This window comes from Podarcis vaucheri (assembly GCF_965113315.1).
Source record: "Podarcis vaucheri genome assembly, chromosome: 5".
Classification (NCBI taxonomy): domain Eukaryota; kingdom Metazoa; phylum Chordata; class Lepidosauria; order Squamata; family Lacertidae; genus Podarcis; species Podarcis vaucheri.
The window spans coordinates 46,736,705-46,757,184 of record NC_138763.1 but is presented as its reverse complement, the minus strand read 5'-3'; the positions used below and the strand labels follow the sequence as shown (position 1 = coordinate 46,757,184).

The 20,480-nt window shown below is 41.1% G+C and overlaps 1 protein-coding gene across 1 annotated transcript in view; it reads right to left on the bottom strand.

Annotated features, from left to right (window-relative positions):
• Nucleotides 1-20,480, bottom strand: part of CNNM2 (cyclin and CBS domain divalent metal cation transport mediator 2) — a 125,706-nt gene that overhangs the window by 28,014 nt on the left and 77,212 nt on the right. Inside the window, 2 exon segments of the mRNA XM_082224828.1 lie at nt 400-537; nt 4,115-4,258. Of these exon segments, the coding sequence (XP_082080954.1) occupies nt 400-537; nt 4,115-4,258 (282 nt within the window).

Below are 20,480 nucleotides of genomic sequence, written 5' to 3'. Positions count from 1 at the left end.
CCAAGGGTCATCTAGTCCAATGCCCTGCATTGCAGGAATCACGGCTAAAGAATCCCTGACAGATGGTTCTATGTAACATGAAACTTGGCCTTCAGTCTGTTGGAGTCAAAACATGTACAATGTGGCACTTCTACATATCCCCATCTTCCAGATCCATTTTTAATTTAAGTTACTGACCCTCCTTCTCATAAGTGTACTGGAGAGCAAGTGTCAAAACTATAATGAAGGGAATTAAAACCGGGGGGGGGGGGGAGAGACACAACAATGGCATGGTTTATCACTCTCTAGGACCCAGCCTTTGTGTCAGCTTGCACTGTCCCACCCACCGTATCAGCACACTCTACTAGCAAATCAGCTCTTGGACCCCGGAGTGATCAAACTGTGATAAGCCACACTTGCCTGTTGCTAGGAAACGGTGCATTGCCAACAGCAACTGTGGTGATATTTTAACCTTCATTTCACTGTCTGTCTGTTTGAAGGCAGAGAAGTCCTGCTTTCTCTCTCGATGGGCTACTTTCTTTTTGGTCTTGTTATCAGCTGGAGATGGAGAAATAAAACAATAATTCAATCAGGGTCCAACATGAACACTGGGTGACACTGTTTAGAAACAGGAATAAGCACACATACATTATGCCATTCTCATAAAATAAAAACTCTTGAAGTTATGAGCACAATCACTGTAAACTGAAATCAGCAGCACAGGAAGAATCTCATGCACCTATGTGAAGATCTATTCATCTACCTACAAGATTTTGGGGTTATTTCGCTCCTAACCCCTGAATAATTGCAAGCATTTAAGTTCAAGTTATAGAGTGAACAAACTTATGACTCTGTTTTCATGCTGTGCTCAGAACATAAAAATCAGCCAAAATACTTCCTGTATCAGCACAAAGGGACACCCTGTGCCAGAAGTCATCAGTGCTGCTCTATAAGCAGCACTGTAATGTCTTTATACATTATACAATAACTCTACAATGGAAGTATTTTGGGAAAGAGTTGTTGTGAAAGAAACAACTCACAGATCCTGAAGATCATCAGGAGTGGATTTATTGCTCTCATAAATATTTAGTGCGAACAAGAAAACTGTATCAGGTTAGGTGAATTTAATAGATTTTATGAACCAAGTGGAGGAAAGTTGGCTCTGCTGCCTATTAGATTAACTGTGGAACTAGTAGAAGTGTCTACAGCAGCAGTGAAATGCCTAGCCGGGACTGAGATATTTAAAGCAATATAGGAATGCTTAGTAGCCAAGTATTGTCAAAGTCCTATGATTTTATTTTTTAAAAATGTTGTTGGCATCCATTGATAGACAGTGGGGCGCACCTTGGGGAGGTGAAGCCAAACTGCTGCAGTAGCAGCACCGAAGTAACCTCTCTGGGGCGCAAGCTTAGACAGTGTGTATGGAGGTCCTGGGCTGCCCATACAACAAAACCTCCTCCCCTTTCGGCCTCACTGATGTAATACAAAGGAAAGAAAAGCAATGTGCTTGGCAACAGGATTTGCCAGAAGGAGGCATACAAGCCGCCATCCAACCATTTTAGGGACTCCTCTCCGGATTTGTGTAGGGTTCACTCCTTAGCATTTCTTCTCTCAAAGATATCCTGCAAAGCAGTGGCGGTTTAGGATCAGAGTTTTCCTTCTCCTAGATGGGCTACCTTCCCAGGTTGGTGAGCCCCATCTGCCCCTCACTTTCCTCTACAGCATGTGCAGAAAATGCATTCTTGACCCTTGGACCTACTATTGGTCTTGTCCCCTCAATCCACCAGAGCCTGTCTTCATATGCAGGGATGTCCTTAACTTATTGAGGGTTTGAGACCCATTTGTCACCCTCACCTGGTTTAGCCACAAGTCGAAGCCTTTTCATAGTGCTGCTGTCACATGCTGACAGCTTTTAGGAGCCACAGGTGACAGCTGAGTGCAGGATAAGGACCAAAGATGGACAAACTACCCCAGAAGGAGCATGGCATGTCCCCCACCAGAGGCACTACCTCTCCCCTAACACCCCATAGGAAATGAAGAATGAACCAAACAGGAAATGAAGAAAGTTGTAACGGGCAAATGTTTAAAAATCGAAATATTTACAGAATCATTGCTTTCTCTTTATGGTAAAATCAAACCTAACGTATTTTCAAGTGGAAGCCCATGATAATTCACAGAAGGGCTTCCATCTTTTCCTGCATCCTACACACACAGGAATTATGTATCATACAGATAGTGAAGTTCCATTTATGCTTTTTCCACTTCCCCTGTAAAGAGTTCCACTGAATGACTGGAACTCAGATATAGCAAATGAACAATTCCTCTCCTTATACCCTCACTTTTCCCTTCCTTTTTAAAGTTACAGTGAGGTGAGGGACAAGAGATCATGCCAATAAGAATGAACCTTCTTCCCACCCGTCCCCTTTTCTTCCAAGGGGAACGGGCAAAAGATGGAAGAGGAGTGATGGATCTCCTGTCTTATTTCAACATTCTTTATTAAGGGAAATGTCTGTAAAAATAACACAAAATTATATATGCTAAAAAGATAACACCCAATGTGATTATATTTAAAAACACTACAATATTTAGCCACAGTATACACACAGTGCATGCAAATTAAAACAGTCACTTTAAACAATACTTAACATCCAGTACAATAAAATACACACAAAAATATAAGGAGAAAAACATAAAAATATCACAACCATAGGAAAACTTACTAAATGCTGTTTGGTACTTTTCTACCACTGCTTACCTAAACAGATTAAAAAGTAATCTACCCAACAGGGTATATATCTGGTTATCCCCTAAACCAGCTGTCTCTAACTAAATTAAATTTTAAGAGACCAAATTACAATTCCACCGTTTTAAAGCAAGTTTTAGGTTTTATTACAAACAGATGTATATATGCTTTAAAAGTGATAAAGCAAAAGGGGAGCTATTCTGTGTTTTTCCCAAGTAATGGTTTTCATGTAATAATGATGTTTTGAGTACCAACAGTTTTTATTATTTATAATCGTGTACATAGTTTCTTATAGTGAGTTTTAATGCTGTCTAGAGTATAAGGATGGAGGATAAGTTCAACTAGTCAGCATTTTCAGCAAAGTGACACAATTTACTTCTCCAAGAGTAATATACAGATTGCAGCATAATTATTATTTAGATTTTGTATGTCTCTGACTTTGGCAAAGCGGTTTTTGGCTCAAGAAACACATCAAAATGCATTAGAAACAAAAAACGGTGTATTTTAGGATAAAATACATTTAGAAATGTAGGTTCACATTTAAATAAAAAAAATATGCAGATTCATGAAGAAATGGGCTGGAATAGACTTATGGAAAAACATATGCAAAATTGACACAGATCAGATATCCATTAATGTGTCCACCCCAATTTAAGGGTTTACACTGGATACATTGGCTTTGTGTATATTACAGTTAAATGCTGTACTATTTGTTTAAATACAATTTTTAAGCACTGAGTTTTTTCTTTTTATAGTGTGTAATTCTGTATTATTTTTACAGGCACTTTCCTTCATTTACTTGAAGTGTGATAGGAACTATATATTGGGCAATTGCCCAATTCTGGTGCTGTATTTTTCCAATGTTGTTATTGATTCTCTCTATTTGTGTTTCTGAATTGATCTCCTTCCTATGCTACGGATAGATTCTTCTTCCCCCAAATAACTGAAGGTTGCTTAAAAGAAAGATTGCTGTTGGGGTGTTTACACTCACTCCACTTTTGCCTTTAGTAATGAGACTTTGGAATTGTTTCAAATACGGGCAAAATTTGTTTCACCAGAGGTAACAGGGCAACAACACTCTTGTTTGTCTCTAGCCTATAGTATAGAAGTTTGGAAGAAATTGTTAAGATTGCTGAGTGGAGCACTATTCACCCCAGAGAATGCCTGTCAGTAGTAAAATGTTCTGATAGGCTAAAAGAAAACGTTAGAAAAGACTGCCTGTCATGACAGAGGGGTCTGTGGATGACAAGCACTTTTAATTGGAGTGAAGTTCCAATTCTACTTCATAGATCTTAAGCAATTTATCTCAAAAAATAAACAAGATAGGGAACTTTATTTGAAGGAAGGCTCCAAACTATTTTGAGGGGGGAAATCATGGGGATTAATACTCACTGTACAGATCTGTTTCATCTAGAATCTCAGATTTGATGATCTCTTCAATTACATCTTCCAATGTAACAATGCCCAAGACTTCATAAAAAGGATCCCCTTCCCCTTCATTGTTCACCCGCTGCACTATTGCCAAGTGAGATTTACCTGCACAGAGTAGTAGACCAAGAAATTAGAAATTATAGCAGAATCACTAGCCAGCCGCTGTCAAAATGACATGGATGGATCCTGCAATGAAACAGCAGATGGTTAAAGGGATACTGTCAATCTAAAATACAATTATATCTGAAAGTTCATAACGATTATTAGAATCAGCATAAAGCTGTTTACAGGTAGAACTTGTATGTAGTTGGTCCAAAAATTATAACAGGTGATATTTATAAAAACTCAACCATTCTACGACAACCTTGTATTGGGTTAAGCCTCCAGGCTGTCAGCTGGGAAGAGCTCTAGTCAGGGGGGAAATACTGGCCCCTGGACTAGCAGGTCTTAACACAGTGGCAATGGCCACCGGCCAGGCACAGTCATAGTCACCAGGTCCAGAAATCATGGACTCCATGGCCAATGGGGGCCACCAGAATCAGTTCAATTGTGAGTCTCTGATCCTTCTTCACTATTTGTTGGAACTCGCAAAATGGCTGGGAGGCATATAGTAGGCTAGCTGGTGAAATGGATTTTAAGACATCTGTTCCCCTGGGTAGCTGCACATGGCAGACACATGAGACAGACCTGCAGCTGAGTATTTTCAGGTGTGGCAAAGAGAACCACCACTGACTGTATGCCCCAAACTATCCAGCAGCATCTAAAACGCCCTCAGATTCTGCTGCCACTATGCTTCATTTATGATTCTGCAACTTAACCAATCTGCCATGGTGTACTTCAGGCCTGCTAACTGTTCAGCTTTCAAGGAGAGCAGGTTGTATTCAGCACAACTGAAAAGGCTGTTGGCCTCAGTGACCAAGTCCCACCAGTTCATTTACATATGCTTTTGCCAATGTTTTGTCTGTGTGAACCACAGTGGCGTAGCGTGGGGGGTGCAGGGGGGCCGACCGCACCGGGCGCAACATCTGGGGGTTAGGGTTAGGGGGCGCAAATCCACAGGTTAGGGGGCGCAAATCCACGGGTTAGGGGGCGCAAATCCACGGGTTAGGGGGCGCAAATTACTTGCCTTACCCCGGGTGCTGACAACCCACGCTACGCCACTGGTGAACCAGCAAGTGCATGCCCCTGGTCTCCAACATCAAGAGACTTAGACTGAGCTGAACTGCACAAAGTTCACCAAGTTCCAAGACACTGATATTCAGCTGGGACTTTTCCACATCTCCTGAACCACTTGACGGCTGATGTGAGCCCCCACCCCATCCATAAACAGAAGGGAATGAACAATAGTCAGACTCTCTCACACACTCCCTAACACCATAGCCAACAAAGATGAGAAACAGCGCATAAAAGCTCATGAAAGGAGAGTAAAAGTGATGGTGATACATGGGGCAGCTGAGGACCCAAGAGGACCCTAACTGTCTTTGACCGCAGGCATGTTCAGACTAGGAAGGAGGCAAAAAGATTTCTGGGCTCTTCCTGCCAAGTACAGCAAGAGGAGTCATCCTCATTCACTGCCAACAGGTAAATTTCCAATTTGCTTTGGGAAATTTTCTGATGGCCCCTGTGATCTGAATTAGCATGTTTATTTTACTTGTATTTAGTAAATAGAGGTAGAAATCTTGAAACTGCCAAGCTTGACTAATATTACATTTCCAGCCGCAATCCATTCATTATCACTAATGAACTTATGAAATAGAAAATGTTTCACCTCACCTCACTGACTGTAGCTAAGATGATAATTATTCCTAGTTTACTGACATTCCACATTAGCAAACACCAGATGTATTGTATTATACTGTTCATTTGCAAACAGATGAATTCAATCATATGCTGAATTAAAAGCAGCGCAATAACTTATTTTAACACAGGCAAGTGACAGCCAGTATACTGTCAACTACCATAATTGAACAAATAAGCTTAGATATGCCACTCTCAGACATTTTTTGTTACACCTATTTTTTATACTTCAAATAAATCTATTGATTATACAAATGGTGGGAATTTTAATGCCACAGTTTTACAAGGGGGATCTTCATTACAACAAACATAGAAACATATAATTGTGGAGTTGGGAAGGGACCAAGAGGGTCATCTAGTCCAACAGCCTGCAATGCAGGAATCTTTTGCCCAATGTGGGGCTCAAACCCATGACTCTGAGTCTCAGGCTCTACTGATTGAGCTATTCTAGCTGTCAATGATCACTGGTAAACCAAAGTCAATCCAAAGCTTATTAACCATGCAGCAAATTGCACTAAACTATAGTGTCAGAGAGTTCACTAAAGAACCGTTAAACTACCAATTAAAGTCTAGCTAGTCTCACTTCAGATGATTCATTTTCCTAGATATTAAAGGACTAAAAAAGAAGCAAGCAAACAAAACATCTGCACATCATTGTGTAAACAATTGCAGGGCTGTAAGGTTGTAATCCTGCACATACGTAACCAAGGAGTAAGTCTCACTGAACTCAGTGGTACTTCTGAGAAAATACCCATAGTCTGGGAAGTAATCAAAACAGTCTGATTCACTTTTATTAAGCTCATTTGTAGACAAAAGGAAATTGGTGGAAGAAGCTGAGATTTACTAAACTAACAAGCATTCAAAGTATTCCATCCAAACTCACTCATAGTCAAAGAATGAAGCTATCTTGGAAAAAATAGACCAGGGAGGGGACCCTAACAACTGACATGAACACTGCATCAGGTCAAACCAATTCAGCTTGGTAAACTTCACATCTGCTTTCCCAGGGACCTAACATAATCAGTTAAAAACAAATTCTTTGTGAATGCTGTCTGTCTAAAGCTAAATACTTTTGCTATTCCCAGCTTGTGATCATTTAAAAGGAATTTTCCAAAGCAAGGTCTAATATTAGACTCAAAATGAAGTTTCCATTCCACTTACGCGATATTCTCACCAAAGTAACTACTACATAATCTGATTGTCTTGGAGCTACTCGTTTAGATGCAGATGGACATACTTCAAATACCAACTCCACAGCACCAGCAAGACTTATCTTGAAGAGACCTTGTTTTTCAATGAAGATCATTATTAGAACAATGATTTGTATTTTTAATTATGCACATGCTAATAAACTATAGAGGATGGACAAATTACTTCCTTGCTCAATTATAATATTACGAATCTACAATCCAAGTATTGGAAGTTCTAATCAAAGTTTGTTATGTGACTGTAGAACTAATTTTTACCTGCCTGATCATACACCACCAAAGTCAGAAAATATTTTACCACCAGAATGACAGGTGTGGTGGTTTTGAATATCAACTGCACATGGCTAGATAATATATAATATGTAAAGTAAGTACTGTATGTCAGACAAGCTCTATTAAGTTTAACCATTTCTAAGATCTTCCATATTAGAATCATAGAATCATAGAATCATAGAGTTGGAAGAGACCACAAGGGCCATCGAGTCCAACCCCCTGCCAAGCAGGAAACACCATCAGAGCACTCCTGACATATGGTTGTCAAGCCTCTGCTTAAAGACCTCCAAAGTAGGAGACTCCACCACACTCCTTGGCAGCAAATTCCACTGTCGAACAGCTCTCACTGTCAGGAAGTTCTTCCTGTTCTTACTGTATGTCAGACAAGCTCTATTAAGTTTAACCATTTCTAAGATCTTCCATATTAAAGATGAATATTTCAGCTTGACACTTCTGTGGGTTTTTTACTAGCATAAAAAGGTAAAGTAAGGAAGACCAAACATTTATATTTTATTCAAACCCACAATCTCCAATAATAATCACTTCATTTTGTTACTGTGTGAGCTTCAGCTCTTTTTGTATCAGCTACAACTTATACATAGCTCTGTCAGTAGGGCATGAGACACTTAATTTCAGGGTTGTGGGTTTGAGCCCCATGCTGGGCAAAAGAGTCGTGCACTGCAAGGGGCTGGACTAGATGACCATTGTGGTCTCATCCAACTCCACAATTCTATGATAGCTTTCTAGGAATCAAAACACAATGTGTGTTAAGATAGCATTGTCTTTTCCATTTGATTACAAATATATTATTTTTGTAAGAATTAGAGGATTATCAGAACCAAAGTGAACAAAATATATTTCCATGCTAATAATTGTGTGTTGAGGTTATTGCTACAGTTTATGTATGTTGTACAGTGGTACCTTGGTTTACGAACTTAATCCATTCCAAAAGTCTGTTCTTAAACCAAAATCATTCTTAAAACTGAGGCGCGCTTTCCCTACTGAGGCCTCCCGCCACCGGTGCCCTTCCACCATTCGGATTCTGTTCTTACACTGAGGTAAAGTTCTCAAATTGGGACATTGTTTTCGGTTTTGCAGAGTTTGTAAACCGAATTGTTCTTAAACTGGACTGTTCTTAAATGAGGTACCACTGTAATTGGTCAGTGAGCTAACGGAAGAGTGGTGACTTTAGATGACTACACCTGATACAACAATGGACACAGCAGGAATTCTCTGCACACTTGAAACCAGTGGGGCTTAATTTACAAGTTCTTATGCATATGATAGGATGCTCATAATGTAATTCAAAGACTCAAGAACAGCAAAATTATGTGTGCATGAATGTAACTGAATTTCAATGTGACTATGTAGGATTAATTTTGGTTTACAACTTTAAATACAGTAGCAAAATTGTCACATATCAACCAACCTTAGCCTGCTAGGTAGGAAAATAAATATACACAAGACATACATTGAAAACCAAGGGAAAAGGAGAGGCAAATGTACAAATGAGTGTTATATGGATAATTTATTTGTTAGACTGCAAATGCCACAAAGTGTTTTCACAAATATTTCTTCAAGAACAGTTGTTCATAGAAACTGATGTTCAACACAAATCATGCAATCATAAGGCAATTCATTACTGTCATGAATTGTGCTCATGAAAAAGAACCTCAACATTCAAAGTAAATGAAACTAATGTTATATAACACATCACTCATTTCATCAGAAGATCAACAGAACATGCAAATCCTTTATTATAAATAATACATTTACATTTGCCTTCAAATATAATGTAACTGTAATTTGCATTCTAATAAATGATCCACACATTTTGAAGTTTGTCACATTGCTTTCTACTGACACTCTCTGAGGTCTGCCTCTCTCTTCCTTTTAGTGTTGCACTTCTTTCCTTCTAATTTTTACATAAACCAACATAGCTTATAAGGGGGAAAGTAGTGTGGGTCCATAGATCATCACAACATTAAAGGAATCTTCACCAGGTCTTCTACATTAATCAATGATAATTATCATTTTGAAGCTAGATAAAAGCTGTTCACCGCTGTTAATCACCAAGCAAGGACAGCTGCATATTATTGCCTTGCAAGGGGTTGGACTAGATGATCCTCAGGATACCCTACAACTCTACAATTCTATGAAGTCAGCTTCAAATCTTTGCAATTTCTGAATACTTGTCAAATGTAGGTTTGACTGACTATAGATTCACTGGCTACCAAAATGTCTGGATGTAGCCACGCAAAGTATGCCAGCAATCACCAGTATTTTATATATGTTCCACTAGACAAAGACATCAATTTAACTCCTGCATTACATGCTACAAACAACAGTGAGACAAATGGAATTTGATGCTACTTTATTTGTCATGCTTAATAACAGTGCACTGAACAGTACAGTACAGTACGGCACAGAACAATGGAGATTGCTCCAGTGGATAAAGTTACCACAGCAATGGATCTTTAGTAAAGGTAAAGGCAACCCTGACCATTAGGTCCGGTTGTGGCCGACTCTGGGGTTGCGGCGCTCATCTCGCTTTATTGGCCAAGAGAGCCGGCGTACAGCTTCCAGGTCATGTGGCCAGCATGACTAAGTCGCTTCTGGCGAACCAGAGCAGCGCACAGAAACGCCATTTACCTTCCCGCTGAAGCGGTACCTATTTATCTACTTGCACTTTGACATGCTTTCGAACTTCTAGGTTTGCAGGAGCAGGGACCAAGCAACGGGAGCTCACTCCATCGTGGGGATTCGAACCGCCAACCTTCTGATCTGCATGTCCCAGGCTCTGTGGTTTAACCCACAGCGCCACCCGCGTCCCTCAATGGATCTTTAGCAGTGTTTAAAACAGTAACTGCCAGCCACAGCAAAAGGGATTTGTCTCTTTCCTTACTGGTCTTTGGACTGAATTCAAAATATAGCCTGCATTTTCAAGAACCATAGCAAAGTAAATTATCAGTACCAGTTGTTGCACCCAGGATGTTATCCTATTTGAAACATCTGTGGAATTTTAGCGCAAATTAAGAACTCTCTATCACACTGCCCATAAACTTTAGCATCCATTTCTGGACAGCTGTCCTGTTTGCCAGGATACAGGCCTGATATTTGTTTCATCATTACTTTTGAGCTCAGGCTGAAGAGTCACTTTGGTGTTTCATGAACCACATCTCTGGCAGGGAGACAATGTAAAATTTCTTTCCTCTGCCTTTCCTTCTCCTGCCATATTTCTTGAGTGATGGGTTGTGATCCTCAAGTCAGACACTTTGCTGGAAAAAAGCACAGAGAAAGTTAAGTGACAAAGAACAGTAGATATTGTCTCACATACTCCTAAAAAAGTAAGGAAAAACCAAAGATGTCAACATGACAGCAAGTAGATGAACCCAAGGGACACCTTTTGCAACTTATATGCATACTTTTGCTCAAGGACAGAGATGGAAGAAGCAGGGCTTGGGGGGGAGTGCATGCAAAGCATGAGGTGAAAGTGGAAGAACAAGGCAGGGAGAGCCAAGCAGAAAAGAAACTCAGCTTTGTGAATGAATAAATAAATGGTGAGGGTATATCAATGAGACACAAAAACAAGTAGGATAAATGTGGAATTATGGTTATTCTGATTCAGATATCATCTGATATCATATTGCGATATCATTATGATTCCTCCCACCCTTCCTCTCCTTTAATTATTTCATCCCAAAGCCATGTATTATATGTGGTCAAATGTCCCTTTCCAACTGAACTGCCAAAATGGTAGTTCATGACAAATATAGAAGGTAAAACAGCACAACATAGTTTTGCTTACCAGGAGTTAAATATCATGAGCAATGCTGTCTCTTGTGCTGGCCTTCTCTGTCTTGTTGCCACCTGTAAAGAAGTACAATGCTAGCTGTCCAGGTCTTAGGGTTCTGATCTCTCAGGAACATCAAAGAGGTAGGTTCTTTGAAGAAATGGTCTCCATGCTTACACTAAAAAGATGCTCGGAAAAAGTATTTGTACTTGGCTTCAGAGGTTACAATGATGGCTGTCCCCAGTGGCTATGCAGTGGTAGACAGTACTTTCAGTGCTCATGCTTATACCGTTTCTATGAACTTGCAGACAAAATTTGTATATTATAGTCTAGCAGAAGCTAGGAACCCTTCTAAAGAGGAGCTGCTGCCTGCCTGACAGGCATTGTTACTGGGGAGAGCCTGCAGGAACCATTAAGGACATGCTTTTCCACCTGCTTTGCCCACCCACCTCCAACCAGGCAGAGCCAGCACAGCCATTGGCCAGGGTAAGGCACCAATGCCACCAGCACCAATTTCATGCAAGATCACATCTCACCCAAAATGGCATGATCTTGCCTCAAATCGGCGCCACCTGACAGAGCACATGGCAGCAGCAGCAGCAGCAGCAGCAGATCAGGTGGTATTGGCAGCAGCAGGCATGGTGGTGGAGGGAGTAGTGACAGTCGCAGCAGCAGTTCCCATTTCACCTGAAACAGCAAAACAGGATGCGCTGCCCTTGCATCCTTCAGTATTCTTGCTTTCTCTTAATATTTTTGTAGGCAACCTTCTTTGCCTTTTGGGCAGGAACACGGATGTGTTTGGTATTTGGTTTTTAATACTGTTGAAATGTTTTGAATTTGTATCATTTGTATTGTGCCACACTTCAGTAGCACAATGACTCCCCTTGTGAAATTCCCAATCCTACACACACAGTGTAGTCCCAGCCTTCATCCCCTACCCTCAGGAGACTGTAATACCTCATGGACCACCTCTCCCCATATGAACATGGACCACCTCTCCCCATATGAACCAACCCAGACCCAGATCATCATCTGAGACCTTTCATCGTGTGCCTCCTCCACAAGAGGTCTGGAGGGTGGCAACACCCTCTTTAGTGAGGGAAGGGGAAGGAATTGACTATTGACGAGAGTAGGCAAAGAATTCAAAGTGTTCCATGCCCTTGTCCTTCCAGCCAGACAATGGGAAAGGGCATGGTGACACAAGTATCAAATATGGAGTATGAAGGAGGGAAATGAAAGAAGCCAAGGTTTGTTGATTGTTTGGGGGGCAACATGTGGTTTATGTGCGGTGTGTTTGCAGAATACACTATGTAACCTTTGGTTTGGTATGATGTGCAAACCAAGCCACAGTCAAACACTGCTTCATATAAAGCAAGACTTACAGATTTCTGCTCCGTAACAAGTGATCAGAAAAATCAAAATACAACCAGTCTGGCAAGATAGGTATAGGAGAGGGTTGCATTTGCATTTGCATTAATGTATATGAAATTACTGGAACTATTAACAAAGCAGAAACCACTAAGATAGAATTCAGAATACAAACATACATACATTAGTGGAGACACACACTAACTCCAGGAAAATACAGAAGGCTATTGTTGTTCTTGTTTAGTCATTTACTTGTGTTCGACTCTTTGTGACCCCCATGGACCAGAGCATACCAGACACTCCTGTCTTCCACTGCCTCCCACAGTTTGGTCAAACTCATGTTGGTAGCTTCGAGAACACTGTCCAACCATCTCATCCTCTCTTGTCCCCTTCTCCTTGTGCCCTCAATCTTTCCCAACATCAGGGTCTTTTCCAGGGAGTCGTTTCTTCTCATGAGGTGGCCAAAATATTGAGCCTCAGCTTCAAGATCTGTCCTTCCAGTAAGCGCTCAGGGCTGATTTCCTTCAGAATGGATAGGTTTGATCTTCTTGCAATCCATGGGACTCTCAAGAGTCTCCTCCAGCACCATAATTCAAAAGCATCAATTCTTCAGCGATTAGCATTCTTTATGGTCCAGCTCTCACTTCCGTACATCACTACTGGGAAAACCATTGCTTTAACTAACTTTGTTGGCAAGTTGATGTCTCTGCTTTTTAAGATGCTCTCCAGGTTTTTTATTGCTTTTCTCCCAAGAAGCAGGCGTCTTTTAATTTCGTGACTGCTGTCACCATCTGCAGTGATCATGGAGCCCAAGAAAGTAAAATCTCTCACTGCCTCAATTTCTTCCCCTTCTATTTCCTAGGAGGTGATGGGACCAGTGGCCATGATCTTAGCATTTTTGATGTTGAGCTTCAGACTATATTTTGTGTTCTCCTCTTTCACCCTCATTAAGAGGTTCTTTAATTCCTCCTCACTTTCTGCCATCAAAGTTGTGTCATCTAAATATCTGAGGTTGTTGATATTCCTTCTGGCAATCTTAATTCTGGCTTGGGATTCATCCAGCCCAGCTTTTCGCATGATGAATTCTGCATATAAGTTAAATAAGCAGGGAGACAATATACAGCCTTGCCGTACTCCTTTCCCAATTTTGAACCAATCAGTTGTTCCATATCCAGTTCTAACTGTAGCTTCTTGTCCCACATAGAGATTTCTCAGGAGACAGATGCACTCCCATTTAAGAACCAGGCACTCCCATTTCTTTAAGAACTTGCCATAGTTTGCTGTGGTCGACACAGTCAAAGGCTTTTGCGTAGTCAATGAAGCAGAAGTAGATGTTTTTATGGAACTCTCTAGTTTCCTCCATAATCTCTCTAGTTTCCTCCATAATCCATACTGCTTAAGCCTACCTTGTAGAATTTTAAGCATAACCTTGCTAGCGTGTGAAAGGAGTGCAATTGTGTGGTAGTTGGAGCATTCTTTGGCACTGCCTTTCTTTGGGATTGGGATGTAGACTGATCTTCTCCAATCCTCTGGCTGCTGAGTTTTCCAAACTTGCTGGCTATTACTACTGCTCTAATCTTCCCACATGGCCTTCAATTTCCAAGATAAATCAAATTGTTTGGTAAGTTCAGAAAAGATGCATTTCTCCCCGCTGGGAATTTACATGTTAGTACTTCCATATTTGTACAAGTTGTTCTTCACTTATCAGCCATCAATTTACCAAGTGAAACAAAGCTAAAAATCAAGACCATCACCAGTAGAGGGAGCAGGAAGCTTTCTTTTGATTTTCTCAATACAAAAAAAAGTGCTGTAACATCTAAACTTGGCATCAGAAACTTGAATTAAATGTGAGTCCAACAACAATTAGTTAGAATACTACATGTTCAAAACTTTAGCTACAAATAAAAGCAAATGAGATAAGGAAGTGTTTATCAAGGACTGAAAACAACCAAGCGCTGGATTCCAACTGTGTATCTGGTCAAGGGTAACCACAATAAAGTTAATCAGAGGAGCACTAAACAACAAATATAGTACTGTTTTCGGTAAATGTAAGACTAACAAACTAAATGGATAACAAGGAAATAATCAGATGTATACGTATATAAATAAATTGTCATCTATGTCTCAAAACTACTCAGCATATTCATTTAATATGGTTACATTTTTCTACTCTTCATATATGATGGTGATGATTTAGAATACTGTATACAGTTCTGGTCACCTCACCACAAAAAGGATATTGTAGAGCTGGGAAAAGGTCATAAAATAGCAACCAAAATTGCTATTTCCCTACAAAATTGGAATTCCCCTACAAGGAAAGGTTGTAACATTTGGGACCTTTGAGGTTAGGAAAAAGGCAACTAAAGAGAGACATGACAGAGATTTATAAAATTCTGCATTATATAGAATTCATTTCCACAAAGTATAGGGACAGTCACCAAATTGGATGGCTTTAAAAGCAGATTAGACAAATTCATGGGTGATGAAACTATATTAGGCTACTAGCCACTGGTTATGTTCTACATCCACTTGGAGGTTTATGCCTCTGAATACCTAGGACTGTTGGTGGATTCTTTTAGAAATAGAAATGGGAGCAGAAATTGCCACAATTGCTTGTTTGGAGGTCAGGAATAGAAATCACTCAAGCAAATACAAGCAATATTCACTACATTATTATTATTTTTGATATGCAAGCATGTAAATAATTATATGATTTTCTGCATTATCATTTAAATTTCTTGTCCACTGAGCTGTATTTATATTTATTCCATAATTGATTCCACAATTAATTACAGCAGTTTAGGCTATAGCAGATAGGAATATAGACAACATAGGTTTTAGCAGAATCCAAACTGTAGTGGAATGAAAACAACACCAACTGCAATGAACGACCAAATACAAAGTGCTGCTTAATTGCATCTGTATGAATACCAGAGGCTAGGAATCACAAATGGGGAGAGTGCTGTTGCTCTCAGGTCCTGCTTGCCAGCTTCTTATAAGCATTTGGGTGGCCACAGTGAGAACAGGATGATGGATTAGATGGGTCAAGGTTAAATGAGCCTTTGGCCTGATCCAGCAGGGCTCCTCTGACATTCATTATGTATTGTTTAATATTTGTCAGTCAAGTCAAGGCATACTGAAGGATTGGTGAAGCAACATCAGTTCCTTAATACGGGTCACACAAACAGGCCAAGTAATTCTAACAAATAGGAAATATTTCTCAAGTTCACAGTGGGGCTATGGTTTATTTCTGCACTAAAAAAAGGATTCAGATTACATAGATAGCTATTTTACCTTAGTGTCCCAGCAGAACAAAACACATATTTTCCACTCATATTTTCCCACCTCTAGAAAATGTGACAAATATTTCTAACTGTTTCTATAAAAGTAATTGCAAAGTACGCTTGGTCATTTACAGAAATATGAAGACAGAGAGAAAGAGAATGTGTTTCCAATTTGTAATTTATTTCTTGAGCTTAATTATGTGATTGTGAACTTAAACCTTACTCAAGTGATTTTTGAGGCAAAAGCACATTCTACTTTGTATCACACAATACTCAAATTATGAAAGACAGGAACCCCTAAATAAAGTCCACAAGTCCCTACACCAGCTTCTCATTTTTAGCTAGATAATGCCCCCCTGCTGTCAAAAAACAGTAGCTAAGAAGGGCAGGGACAAAAGTGAAGGTCTGGGGGCTACATCTCTAATTTGAGCCTGACATCACACCCTTGTTAGCCAGAGCTTTCCAAACTTTTCATGTTCGTGACACATTTATTTTCACGACACGGTAATTCAGTTTTACTAGCGAACCAGAGGTTAAACTAACCCATTTCCAGCCCTGGGAGGGGCGTTTGCATTACACATCTACACACTGCAGCAGACACACTAACATGTTGCAACACAGAGTTTGGAAAGCTCCGCTGTTAGCAATGCAATTTGTTCCTCCTCTGAAATTCAGTGGATTTTAAAATTAAAATTTTACAGAAAACGAGTCCACATTACTATGTGATAAAGGATTTCTACTATGTGGCTGCAAGTCATATTACTACAAATGCGGTCAACTTTTCTATCATGTGTTCAAAGGTATCATAAAGGCCGATAACATCACCATATGATATTCACCATATGAAGTAGTAAGGCTTTGCCATATTTCCCAAACTGTTAGATGGTTATCTGTGCTAGTAGCCCATAGCTGGTGATAACCTACATTATTCATGCTCAAAAGCCAACCCATTGGATTCAAGTGCTCATCTCGCTTTATTGGCCGAGGGAGCCAGTGTACAGCTTCCAGGTCATGTGGCTAGCATGACTAAGCCACTTTCTGGCGAACCGGAGCAGCGCACGGAAACGCCGTTTACCTTCCTGCCGGAGCGGTACCTATTTATCTACTTGCACTTTGACGTGCTTTCAAACTGCTAGGTTGGCAGGAGCAGGGACTGAGCAATGGGAGCCAACCCATTGGATTCAATGGCACAGGACTTTCAACTGTGAAGAAGTTAGTATTCTAACTCCCTACAGCTTGAAATGCTCACAAATGCCACTGAGAGAAGATTGAGAGTGTTCCATAAACAGGAAGGAGTGCTCAAATCTGTTCCAGTTATCTCTTCCATTGTTTCCTGAGTGCTGGCAATGGTTTGAGAAGTATCATACAAACATTACAAAGCGCCCTGCTATACCAGATAAAAGGCCTATCTAGTCAATCCTATTCTCACAGTGGCCAACCAGAGGCCGATGGGAAGCATAGGCCAATGGAAGGAAGCCCTAACAAAAATTTAAAATTGTTCAGGCCTGCCTTATCCATTAGGGATGCGGGTAGCACTGTGGCACAGAGCCTAGGACTTGCTGATCAGAAGGTCGGCGGTTTGAATCCTCACAACGGAGTGAGCTCCCATTGCTCAGTCCCTGCTCCTGCCAACCTAGCAGTTTGAAAGCACGTCAAAGTGCAAGTAGATAAATAGGTACCGCTCCGGCAGGAAGGTAAACGGCGTTTCCGTGCGCTGCTCCGGTTCGCCAGAAAGTGGCTTAGTCATGCTAGCCACATGACCTGGAAGCTGTACACTGGCTCCCTCGGCCAATAAAGCGAGATGAGCACCGCACCCCAGAGTCGGCCACGATTGGACCTAATGGTCAGGGGTCCCTTTACCTTTACCTTATCCATTACACCCTAATCCTTTCCGTGATGAATGGAGAATAGGCTTCTGCCATTGCTAGCAAGGCTGCTGTTGCAGAGGCGTGGTACCTCGAGTTAAGAACTTAATTCATTCCAGAGGTCCGTTCTTAACCTGAGGTACCACTTTAGCTAATGGGGCCTCCCGCTGCCACTGCGCCGCCGGAGCACAATTTCTGTTCTCATCCTGAAGCAAAGTTCTTAACCCGAGGTAATATTTCTGGGTTAGCGGAGTCTGTAACCTGAAGCGTATGTAACCCGAGGTACCACTGTATTCTCTTCCCTGGCTTGCTCTTCCCAGACACAAGGCTGAGGCACTATACTAGAAATAAATCCCACCTTCCAAAAGCTGGGAGGGAAAGCACAGGGGAAAGCAAAATTCCTAAATTTGAAACAGATTGAAACCAATTATTCAGTTTCTAACTCTCCTTTCTTAATTCGAGTCAACACATAATAACAGAATAACAGAAATAGGTAAGCAGGGTACTTAAATTATAGCTGGTCACATTGAACTATAGCCAAGGAAAGATGATAGATATATGCTTGAAAAACTGAGCAATCAACGTAGTTGAAATGCAGAAGCATAATGCAGAAAATAGTGTCCGATAAAGTTTAGCACCATTTAAAGACAATGTTTTACATTCAAGAATGGTTTGAATTTGATAGAAATAACTACCCACTGGGTTCCTACAAGCTGTTCATGAGAAAGTCTCCTGAACCCTGGGGACAATGCAAGCCACCCATTTTCCATCATTCCCAGAGTATTTAAAGACTTGCATTTTCCCATCTTATTTTGGTTCATCTCCATTTTCCTATAAATAAAGATTCTACATAGGACATCAATCTTTCCATCTTTTCTGGTGATAACATACACATGCTGGAATGTTTTTCTAGTAAATGATAAGCAGTTTGAGACAAAGGATTATAAGGCCTTGAGCCCAGACAGATAGAGGAGATGGGAGCCTTCTCATCTTTCCCAAGAGACAGGTATCTTTTCTCTAGACCAAAAGGTTGTGTTTTGGAAACAAATGTATCTATTTCTGTCATTTCCTTTAGACTTGCAGTCTTTGTGGGGTAGATAAGCAAGCCTGACTACACTGTCTGAGAATGGCTCTTGGGCCCCCCAAAAGCATTCTTAATCTAAATATGAGGCTTTCAAAAGGAAAATGTGTGTTGCTTATAAACTCACCACAGTGGAATAATGCTACAATATACAAGTTTTACTCTCAAGGGTCTTATGCAGTGGTGCCCCGCAAGACGAATGCCTCGCAAGACGAAAAACTCGCTAGACGAAAGGGTTTTCCATTTTTGGGTTGCTTCGCTAGACAAATTTCCTTTTTTTAAAAAAAAGGTATTTATTAAAGTTTTTAAAATATAACAATGAAAAAAAAAAATAAAAAGAAACAAAATACAAAATACAACATAAAAACAGTTAAAAAACAAATAGTTTTCCATAACATATCTTCCTTACGCTTATTTCCCCAGACCTCCTCATACCTCCCCTCCTTGTATTCCACTTCAATTTGTTAGTTCAGCAAATCCTTACCATTAAGCTTTTACCCATTTATAAACCTTTTTTTTCATATCTCCTAAAGCATTACAGCTGGAAACCCCTTAGTTTCTATCCAACATCCTTCTAACATTCATTAATTTTACAATATTTCTGTAAATAGTCTTTAAATTTCTTCCAGTCTTCTTTCACTAACTCTTCTCCTTCGCTAGATGAATTTCCCTATGGGCTTGCTTCGCAATACGAAAACGTCTTGCGCTTTTCTTTTCTTTTTTAAAGCCGCTTGAAGAGGCGCAGTTGCGACGGACCGTGCTTCGCAAGACGAAAAACATCGCAAGAAGAAAAGACTCGTGGAACGAATTCTTTTCGTCTTGCGAGGCACCACTGTAATCAAGTTTCTGTGGAGGATCAAGTCCTTCTTGACCTCAGTTCAACAGATAATTGATAAGGAATCCAAGAACTAAACAGTGAAGAAACAATGGTAGTTCAAGATTCAGGTAGGTAGCCGTGTTGGTCTGACGCAGTAAAAATATATAAAATATATTTAAAAATATTTTTAAAATTGTCCAGTAGCACCTGAAGAAGCGTGCATGCACACGAAAGCTTATACCAAGAACAAACATACCGTATTTTTCGCCCTATAGGACGCACTTTTTCCCCTCCAAAAATGAAGGGGAAATGTGTGTGCGTCCTATGGGGCGAATGCAGGCTTTCGCTGAAGCCTGGCTTCAGGAAGCTATCCCCCCAGCCACGCAAGCTCCCAGAGCGATGCCAAAGCTGCGCGCACCTTCGCCATCACTCTCCGACCCGTTCGGGGGGCTGGGGTCGGGGGAAGCTCCAGCTTCCCCTGCCCGCAGCCTCGCAAGCTCCGAGAGCGATGGCGAACGTGCGCGCACCTTCGCCATCGCTCTCTGACCCGCTCTGGGGGCTGGGGAAGCTCCGGCTTCCCCCGCCCGCAGCCTCGCAAGCTCCGAGAGCGATGGCGAACGTGCGCGCACCATCACCATCGCTCTCTGACCTGTTCTGGGGGCTGGGGTCGGGGGAAGCTCCGGCTTCCCCCGCCTGCAGCCTCGCAAGCTCCGAGAGTGATGGCGAACGTGCGCGCACCATCGCCATCGCTCTCTGACCTGTTCTGGGGGCTGGGGTCGGGGGAAGCTCCGGTTTCCCCCACCCCCAGCCCCTGCAAGCTCCGGGAGCAATGGCAAAGGTG